Below are 10,690 nucleotides of genomic sequence, written 5' to 3'. Positions count from 1 at the left end.
TACAAACCCGTTATCTCAAATCCGATAGTTTAATTAATCGATTATTGAACAAGCAAACTCCGGTTACTTGAATTAAGCACTTCCACAGTCAACCGAAAACCGGCAGTCAGATCAGATAGTTTGTGCGCGGTAAATTGTCCGTTAGGGGTAACTGGATTCTGAACGACAAGGCTGGAGTAATTAATGGTGTGTATGGAACCCTTTAGCTGAAGTGTTATCATACCGCACACAGGATATAAATTACGTTAACATACGTCATTACGTTAACTTACATAATATATTGTGAAATGCAAAAGCATTTAAAATGAGGAGAAAAAACCCTATTACATGCTTTGTTATACGATGGGTGATATAGTCTAATAGATAAGAGGAGATCTTTATGCACAGGTGTGTATTATGCGCCGTATTTGTAAATCTTGACACATGTCAAAAACATTTATAATGGAAGAAAAAACAAACAACATTTCGTTGGAAGGGGATCAATATATGTGAGGATATATTCAAAGATTTCCCGAAGTTGTCGTACGAAGAAAATGCAGAAGTAAAAAGAAGAATATAAGTCCTTGGTGGAACTGCATTTTATGTAATAAAATATAAAGTAAATGTTTTTTCCAAGTTTATTTTTTTTGGCCAGAGAACAAGTTTACTTGTTACTGACATCAGAACCTAAAATCTGGAGTTATCAAAAGTTTACGTAATTGGAGGGCATATATGACTAGATGTATGGACGTGAAAGAAGCTGGGAGTGTATGTGAGGACAGAATAGTATGGCGTACCATCCTCTCTGCCTACCCCTGCAGAAGAAATGGCGTGATTGTAGTATTTAGTAGTATAGTAGTAGTATATCGTAATTATGTAGGATGTTATTTTTATCTTTAGTGTTAAATAGAATTTCGCCAATAGGTATTATTATTATGTAGTGTAAAATGCCGGGTTATTATTTTTAGGTAATGATTTAGTTACATTTATTCATTATTATCTATAATTATTGTCCACCTCCGTGGTGTAATGGTTAGCGTGTTTAGGAGGGGTCAAAAAAATAAAAGTGATTTTTTTCACTATAATATTTATTTAATATTACGCTGGACTGGTACCTGAAGCGGAGGGCTGATTACCTTTCCTTCGTATATTAACGATCAAGATAGCACTACGTTTATATGATGCAGTGCCCTATGCACCATTGGGTGCGGATAAGGGTAAGACGAAGAAGAAGATAAGTATACTGCCCGTTGCGCTTAGTATAATACTTTTGAGTCACCGTGTAGATTGTAGATCCTAACTCATGTGACAAGTTATTTCCTAATAAGCGAGTACAAGGAGCACAGATGTTGGCACTCCAGCATGTAACATGTTTCACACCGAAATTGCAATAATCTGACCTACATACGTCGGATAAATGGACCAGGGCTGGGATTCCATACTGAAATTAAAACTTAAACTACGCGGTGTGGATAAGTTTAAATTTAAGTGTGTTTCAGGATATATTTTTTTTATTTCAGTTCTAGTTTCTATCTTTAAACGTTTGATACGTATTGTAAGAAACAAGAAGTAACAGAAAAAGAAAAAAATGACCTTATATTTAACCCGTAAATGGAATCATCTGTTACTTCCAAAACTCGTCGGTACAATATAAAAAAATATTGTTTTATTTACAATACATATACATATATCGCTCACTCCTTTCAAGAACGTCATAAATCAAAAATCGACAATTTTCAGTTGGTTATGTTTTCGGAATGCCCAGAAAATGTACTATATCCTAGAAAAAGGGGCATATTTTTAACTCAATATTTACCCGTTACCGGGCAGAAAGTGTTGTTTTTGCATTTTGAAGAAAAGGTATTGTTTAATTATTTTTTTGAAATATACTAAATGTTTTTCAAATGGAGAAAAAACCTTCAGGTTTCACCTAAAAAAATCCGTTGCACAGTAAAAAGTTCAGTAAGTAGCTACCTAGTAAAACGATTGACTTCCGAAATTTGATCAATATTGAAATGAATTCTAAATCATAAATGTATTAACAGAATAATTCAATCAAGATTAATTTATTGATATCCATATATATGAGGATATCTATTTGAGGTGGAAATTTAAAATATCATTAATACATTCGGCAGTCGCATCTATCAATTTTTAATTGAATTTTTACTTAGTAAATACCACCATTTCTTAAAATCTATTATGACACGTATTTCGATGCATTTCGCGTGATTTTTAAACAATGAAATATTATCAAATTGAGACTGCCGAATCAATTAATGAAATCACCATTAGTTCCCTTTATTTTTTTAAAAGAGAAATATTTGTGTGTTTATTATTTCTGTGAGCCTAAGCGGCTCATTATTAAAAATAGGTATCAAATTGTGGGTTCGAACCCAGAAACTCGACACTAACCACGGGACCACAACCCGATACAAAGTTAGCAGGTGACAGTTCACAGAAGTCATAAAATGTAATGCTCTTTACACTCTACACCATGGGTGGCCAACCTTTTTAGCAACCGGGCCAGATTTTAGAAATGAGATTTCCTACCGGGCCATAAAACAAAATTTCTTTTATTATTCAATGCAAACAAAAAATATATTGTTTTTTTTAAAGAATGAAGGCCAAAATAAGAGCCAAACATATTTATTACATTAGAGTTATGCAATTAAAAAAAACAATAACATAATATAATAAATTTTAGTGGGACGTCTGATTTTGTTTGTCAGAACTAAGTGCATCAATGTTGATAACGATACGTCATAGAAGAAATTGTCACGATAGTGAGATACTTCCATATATGGCATATGATACGAAATACGCACGATGGAATGTTCTTTAAAGTTTTTTAAAGTCAGCATACATGACGCTCACGCTTCGATCGGCTACAACATCTGCAATGGGCAAAGTGATCTTACCAGCTCGCAACCATCGCACTAAATTTGGCAGTTGCAGGGCCGACAGCGTGGAATGCTCTTCCACCAATGCTTAGAAATAGTGAGAGTGAGATGACCTTTAGAAAAAGACTAAAAACACATTTGTTTGCTAAATCATTTCCACCATAATATTTTCTCCAATTATTATTAATTTACGAAAATGGCGCTATATAAGTTATCCAAATTTATAATTATTATTTATGACCGTGGGACGCACGCAAAGTCGCCGCGGGCCACGGCTTGGCCACCCTCGCTCTACACTCTACATTTTGTGTAGAACGAAAACAGCGCAAATGACGGCCGGCGATTGATATTTCCAATCTGCCCGTCAACCCGAACGGCACAATTTCCTCCTTTACGACATCCCGTCGCGACTGATTCCTCCGCCATTCGGGAACCGGCAGTTTATTCTGTAAAAGATTACGGCCCATTTCCCCGGCTCGGCTCGGCGCTGCAGAGGAGGGCGGAAAATGTGGAAAATCGAACCCCGACGAGTCGGAACGAGATTGAAATTTTGGCTGTAATTCACTCAGACAGACGGCATATTGGAATGATGGTATGCAATGAACATGTTCTCGATTTGTTACGGAATAATGTGGTTTTTATTACTATGTAACATATAAAAATGCATTAAAAATATACCCGATACGGAATTTCATAGGAATATAAAAATTTTAATTCTTAACAACATATGAGTGTGTCCAAATACCTAGATTATTGAATATTATCAAATGAGTAATTTATCACGAGAATATGGAAATCTGGGCATTTACGAAATGTTGAGATGTCAAAAAATAATAAGAACATTTTGAGTGTGTCCAAATACTTGTTCACAAAATCTGGATTATCTCCAATTATTTTCATATTATTTTTTGACATCTCATCAAAGATGAAGAAGAATATGGAAGTCTGGGCATTTACGGGGCTGACGACCGTCATCGGCTGGTTTAAGTGATCACTTTACACACGTGTGTAAAGTGATCACTTAAACCAGCCGATGACGGTCGTCAGCCCCGTAAATGCCCAGACTTCCATATTCTTCTTCATCTTTGATGAGATGTCAAAAAATAATATAAGTAATAAGAACATTCTTCTTATTTTCTTCTTCTTCTTCTCCTTTTTGGTGTAGGCCTTGTAGGCTGTTTTTAATTTTTTTTATTAGATTCCTGTGACGCCGACTTCCCAGCTGTCAATCCATATCTTTGGTGGTCTACCCAGGTGTTTGAACAAAGATGTGGACACACTGAACATATTGTGTTAGAGAGATATTTGTGTTGGGATGTGGTTCCGTAAAAATCACTTATATTTATAATGACCCGCCTGGGAACTTGGGACCTCTCCTGGCGACCAGTACATTACGGAGGTGAAGGAATTGTTACTACATTTTGAAATGTCAACATAGATGAAAAGGAATATGGAAGGCTAGGTATTTACAGGGCTTATGTCCTGTAATAGGCTGCTTAAGTGATCACTTTACACCCGTGTAACATTCAACAATTCTACCCATGATTGACAACCACACTATTCACATACTTGTCAGAAATAATCATGTGAAAAATAATTCCTGTAATTGCAGATAATCCAAATTTGTGAACAAGTATTTGAACATACTCAAAATGTTGTAAATATTTTCGTAGTGAAATAAGAGGCCATATTTATAATTTAATATAATTTTCCTCTAAATTAGGGCCATTGGTAAAACTATTAGTTCATTTTCCAACATTTATATGAGGATAATTTGGACATTTTTAGGGTCTTGCATAGTTTATGAACTGTCGACGGTTGGCATGTATCCAACATGAAACCACTACTTTAGTTTTTTTTCCATTCGTTGTTTTTCCTATCCATTCTATAACAGTAATATGCTTTTTTTTCTCTATTAGGCGAATGCATTGATGCACTGAATAAAGGACTGCATGGATAGTTTTTTTGGTTTTCAATTGATTATAATGTTGTTACATCATATTAATGTTTCATTTGTTAAAAAAAATCATTTAATAGACTAAAAAAAATATTTTCAATTTAAATTTTACTTAGTAAATACAAATATTTCTTAAAATCTACCGTGACTTGTGCTTCGATGCATTCCACATAATTTTTAAACACCGATGCGGAATGCATCGAAACACGTGTCACAGTAGATTTCAAGAAATAGTGGTATTTACTGATTTACTGATCGAAATGCGATCTCTCAGAAGAATGTGCGACAAAACGATGTATGATAGATGTGCGAATAGTGAAATAAGGAAGGGATGCAAAGCTGAGATAATCATTATCGATAAAATTAAGAAAGGTGTGTTGAGATGGTTTGGACATGAAGAACGAATGAGTGAGGAAAGAAAGGTAAAACAAATTTATGAGGCGAATGTTACTGGGAAAAGAAGCAGAGGAAGACCGAGAAAAACATGGCACGATCAGGTATGCCAAATACTTGAAAGTGGTCAGGTTAGGAGTCGTAACAATCGGCGGGTATGTATGAGGAGATGCATGAACGTGGAAGAGGCGAAGAATGTTTGCAAGGACAGAGTGGTGTGGTGCTCTATTCTCTCTGCCTACCCCTGCGGGGAAGCGGCGTGATGGTTAGTTAGTTTGTTAGTTAGTGGTATTTACTAAGTAAAACTTAAATTAAAAATGGATTACCACAAAGTGACTGCCGAATCAATTACTGAAATTAAAAATATATTATTAACAAGCTAGAAGCTTTTTTCTGAAAGTGTAATTTAAGTTTATTTTGGGTAGGTACTTTGTAGCGAAATAACGACCAGAAAATATAGATATATTTTTTTAAACTTGCAATTTAATCCATGGTTGTAGTGGAAAAAGTTTTACTAAGATATGCAGTTTATCTTTTCAAGCGAAACATAGATCCGAAATTTGAGTAATATCCTTGTCAATGATTGGTAGAATGGTGATTATTACAAAGTGTTTAAGGTGAGCACTTAAACCAGCCAATTACTTAATATAATTACAATTAATAGACGTCTTTGTTGACATATCGATAAAAATAAACTGTAATCAATTATTACATTTTAGTTTTGTGCGGACATTTGTTGATGGAACTGCATTTTAAATAATTAAATAACAACGCTTCAGTTTTTTCATAGTTGTTATTTTGACTATATAAAAACTACATACTTGTTATTTTATTCTATACAATACAGTTTCACCAAGAAATGTCAGTACAAAACTGAAATCTAATTTATAATTATATTATTATATTAAAACCAATATTTTTAGCTTTTCCACTTTATTTTTATTTGACCAGCGACCGGGTTTCGTCGTTACCGACATCATCAGATTGGTAATAATGTCGGTAACGACGAAACCCGGTCGCTGGTCAAATAAAAATAAAGTGGAAAAGCTAAAAATATTGGTTTTAATCTAATAATATATTAAAATGCAATTCCATCACGAAGTGTCAGTGGATAATATAAATCTATTAAAAAATTATTTATAATTGTTATTTTATAATATATTTTATAATATTGTCTATAATAATTATGAAATTTTCCTGAAATTTTTAGTACAATGTACTGCCGAATATGACGGTTTAAATTTTAAGCCAAAAAGACCATAAGCGAGGCGATTACTGACAACAATACTATAACTTAAAATTGAACTCTTGCTGGTCAAATAAAACAAACGTGGCAAAAACTTTACAGTTGTTATTTTATTATACGTAATCAATTAACGTAAAACGTATACAATAATATGAATGTCGCATGAACAAGTGGAATGCTGTTGAATTGACGTTTAAGATTTTAAGACTCCAGCTTCATGGAATGATGGAAAATACCACAGAGCTACGATTATAACGACATCGTGTAAGTCTAAGAATAGTTGAATTCTCGGAATGGCGGAGTCTGCCGGACAATCAGCCCCGCGATATTCGCTATGGGAATGAAAACAACTCTTACAAAAAACCATGACCTCCCGTGGTCGCAGGTTTAGTGACCGCTGGCCATAAAGGCGACGGGAAATAATATAATAAATCCCCAGACAAGACAATACCAACTACACTCGGCGACCTGAAAAGGGTTCTTTCTTTCTTCTTTTTCCATGTTCGCTCCCTAGGTGGAGCATATGGCCAACACGAGTCGTCTCCAAGTCACTCTGTCACGCGCCATCTCCTTGGCTTCCTCCCAGGTCAGTCCGGCGTCTCGAAGTTCCGCTGAGTATAGTCGGTGAATGGTCGTCAGCGGCCTTCCGGGGCGCCGGAATCCTCGGGGTTGGAAGAAGAGACATGAGGGGTTGATGCCCTCAGGTGGCATTCTAAGGACATGTCCCAACCATGTCCACGAAAAGGGTTAGGTAGCCATTATCTATTGAAGTTATCTAAGTAAAGTACATTTTGGAGTGGCCTGCTCGGACAATAGGCGCAGATAAACCGAACGAATTCGTCTAACAATTCATCAAAAATGGCACGTTTTGGTTATTGCAATTCAGATGTACGAAATAGAAGTGAATTATGACCACGTATCCTAATTAAAAGATAACGACCAAATAATAAATGAATGAATGTGTGGCAAAACGTTGTATGATAGATGTTCGAATGATGATATAAGGAAAGAAGGCAAAGCTGAGATAAGTATTATCGATAAAAATTAAGAAATGTGTTGGTTTGAGATGGTTTGGGGATGTGAATCAAATGAGTGAAGAAAGGATATTAATTTAGGAGGCGAATGTGGTTGAAAAAAGAAGCAAAGGAAGACCGAGGAAAACTTGGCACGATCGGGTATGTCAAATACCTAAAGCGGTCAGATTAATGGCCTTTAAAAGTTGACAGTAGTGAGAATCCCTTGAAGGTCATTAAGAGATGGGAAAAGACGACAAAATGTGTTTTGAAGTTTGGTGCATATTATATTACAGTGATTATTAGGTGGTTAGTTCCGTTAGTTAGCTACATCCGAATGCTAACTCGACGGAGGCCAATACTTAGATACCGCGCTTCTACGTCCATCGATAAATGTGGACTATGAGATAAGAATGTTGAAATTATTATATCGACGGCCCCTACGTAAAGTTCTCTATCTGCAAATCTGTTGTTTTACAGGAGAGAGCTTAGAAGATTTTTACAGCGTATTTTTATTTATTAATTAACGGTTTTATCTGATATTCTAGAATAGTATTAAACATTCAAAAACACGATAAAATAATGTATTAAATCGTTTTAAAACTTTATGCTTTGTCAAAATTAAGTTGTTAGCATTTTAGGATTTCAGTTCATTTTGAAAATTCCATGTAGATAACGTCTTATATGCCTGAAAACTAGGCGTAATTTATTTTATATATATTTTTTGTTTGTTTATATTTGTAGATAACGGTCAGTTGATATAATACACCAAATATCTCAAAATTGACAAAAATGTAGTTAGAGCACTTTACGTAGGGCACGTCGATATATTTCTTTGTTTGATATCCCCCACACGGTGGATCAAAGCTAAGACAGCAGCAGGCACTTCGATGGTTGGAGTGTTACATGCAGCGCAGTCAAGGGATAACTAGAGAAGAGTCATTACTTCCACAAGGGTTTTAGAAAGTTGAAAGACTCACCTGTAGGGAGAGCTCCGCCATGTCGACTGGCTTGACCTTCTTGAGAGCCGAGAGGCGCTCCAGACGCTCCCGGGCCTCGTGCTCCACTGCGATGACGAACGCATCTTGCACGAGGTTCTGCCCGAGGTCCACTGCTGGCAATGGGCAGACAAAACAAACCATTAGAATTTAAGAATTAAACAAAACATCTACATTTCTTCTTCTTGGAAGCCTGGGTGTAACTGATATCAACAGTTAGGTAGAGGAAAGGCAATTGAGATGGTATGGACACATAAGGCGTAGTCAACCTGAACATGTTGTAAACCAGGCGATCGCCATGGATCTTCTTCGAAAGATATCTAGAGGAAGACCAAAAAATTCACGGATGCTACAATAAGATAACACGATTGGAAGGCATGACCTAGGTGATGTTATATATGATAGAATGACCTATAACCTGAAGGCGAGGAGAGCTGACAATAATAGTCTAAAAAGACGATAAGTAGGGATGGAGCAAGGAATAAGAATATACTCTTTTTCCTGGCTCCATAACAACTTATCGTCTTTGCAGACTGATGGAGCCAGCTCTCTTAGATTTCAGGTTATTAGTCATTCTGTCACGGACAACGTTACCTAGACCATGCCTTTGAATCATGTTTTCTTTCTGCATCATCCATGGTCTTATTTGGTCTTACTTTAGATGTCTTTTGAGGAAGATCCATGGCGATAGAAAAAAAATCTACATATGACTTTACAACATTTTGAGTGTGTCCAAATACTAAAATGTTACACGTGTGTAAAGTGATCACTCAAGTATTTGGACACGCTCAAAAGGTTGTAAATAAATTATCTGGTCAAATTATAAGCTTAAATAATAAAAATGAAAATGATATTTCCTGGCGTTTCTCATGTGTGTGATTATAATCCAGCATTCGGACCTCACATACTAATAAAAGAGTTTCTGCTCAATAAAAAGCTTCTTTTCATCTCACCAATAGAGGTCTCTAGTGAAGTTCTAGTGATTCAAGAATAATATTTCAAAATTGGTTCATATATATAGAACTTCCAAGAATTTGAGTAGTGTGGTTGTCAATAATGGGTAGAATTGGTTAATGTTACACGTGTGTAAAGTGATCACTTAAACCAGCCTATGACGGTCGTCAGCCGTAAATGCCCAGACTTCCAAATTCTTCTTCGTCTTTGATGAGATGTCGAAAAATAATATACATATGACTAATTAAATAAACAAGCTGACTAACCATCTCGCCATTTCCCCGAAGGAGTAGGCAGAGAGAATAAAACGCCATATTAATCTGTCCTTGTAAACAGTCTTCGCCTCTTCCACATTCATGCATCTCTTCATACACGGAACTAAGACGTGGTGCTGCCATCCCTTGTATACAAATAGATGCATCATCTTCTGTGTTGAGACACCTTGTGGGTTATATTTACGTTTATTCGTGCGAAATTCTACACAGGCTTCGGTCACGTAGCGTGTCAAATGTCCCACTTTGCAGCGCGAAGCGAGCAAGGGATATCCCTTGACAAAAGAAGACGGTCACAAAAGAAAACGGCCCCACACATCGGACTGCATATTGAATTTTGCACACAGCACCTTGGCGCAATTATGATCTCTGCAGTCATTGTCTCTCCGCCGCGTCCGCAGATGCAACAATGCGAACGGAACATATTGCGCTCCAGTTCAGTGCGGCTTATGAACGCTTATGACACCCGCTTTTAAAACAATATGCATCTACTTATTTTTTTAAATTTTTTTTTATTAAGTTTTTTTATTAAGTATTTAAGTTTTATTATATTTATTATAAGTTTAATTATATTTATTATAAGTTTTATTGTCCGCCTCCGTAGTGTAATGGTCAGCACGCTCGGCTACCGTTCTGGAGGTCCCGGGTTCGATTCCCAAGGGGGGTAAAATAAAAATAAGTGATTTTTTCACTGTAATATTTATTCAATATTACCATGGACTGGTACCTGAAGCGGAGGGCTGATCACCCTTCCTTCATGTGTAAACGATCAACATAACACTGCGTTTATATGACACAGTGCCCTATGCACCATTGGGGTGCAGATAAGGGTTTTTATTATTATCATTATTTTTTACTTATATTAGTATATAACCACTTACAGTGTATACTAATATTATTAACATTTATGTAAAAAGTAAAAATGACTAGCCACAAAGTTAATGCTTAAAATATTATTTTTTGACATCTCGTCAA

General features: G+C 35.8%; 1 protein-coding gene across 8 annotated transcripts in view; it reads right to left on the bottom strand.

Moving 5' to 3' along the window:
• The window catches only part of sdt (MAGUK p55 family member stardust), a 190,384-nt gene that overhangs the window by 137,856 nt on the left and 41,838 nt on the right, over positions 1-10,690 (bottom strand). For 6 of the 8 annotated variants that reach the window (XR_015837557.1, XM_088260207.1, XM_088260217.1 and 3 more), the window contains one exon: positions 8,472-8,605. Coding sequence is in view for 7 of the 8 variants with exons in the window: in XM_088260207.1 (XP_088116333.1) it covers positions 8,472-8,605 (134 nt within the window). In the remaining variant the exon portion in view is untranslated. The remainder of the gene's footprint in view (positions 1-8,471; positions 8,606-10,690) is intronic. The other 2 variants (XM_088260226.1, XM_088260260.1) reach the window with 1 other exon arrangement.

The sequence above is a fragment of the Brachycentrus maculatus genome, unplaced genomic scaffold, assembly GCF_059751285.1.
Source record: "Brachycentrus maculatus isolate JH-2025_06_01 unplaced genomic scaffold, ASM5975128v1 h1tg000007l, whole genome shotgun sequence".
NCBI lineage: Eukaryota > Metazoa > Arthropoda > Insecta > Trichoptera > Brachycentridae > Brachycentrus > Brachycentrus maculatus.
The sequence above is the reverse complement of the archived record's forward strand: the minus strand, read 5'-3'. Positions and strand labels throughout refer to the sequence as shown.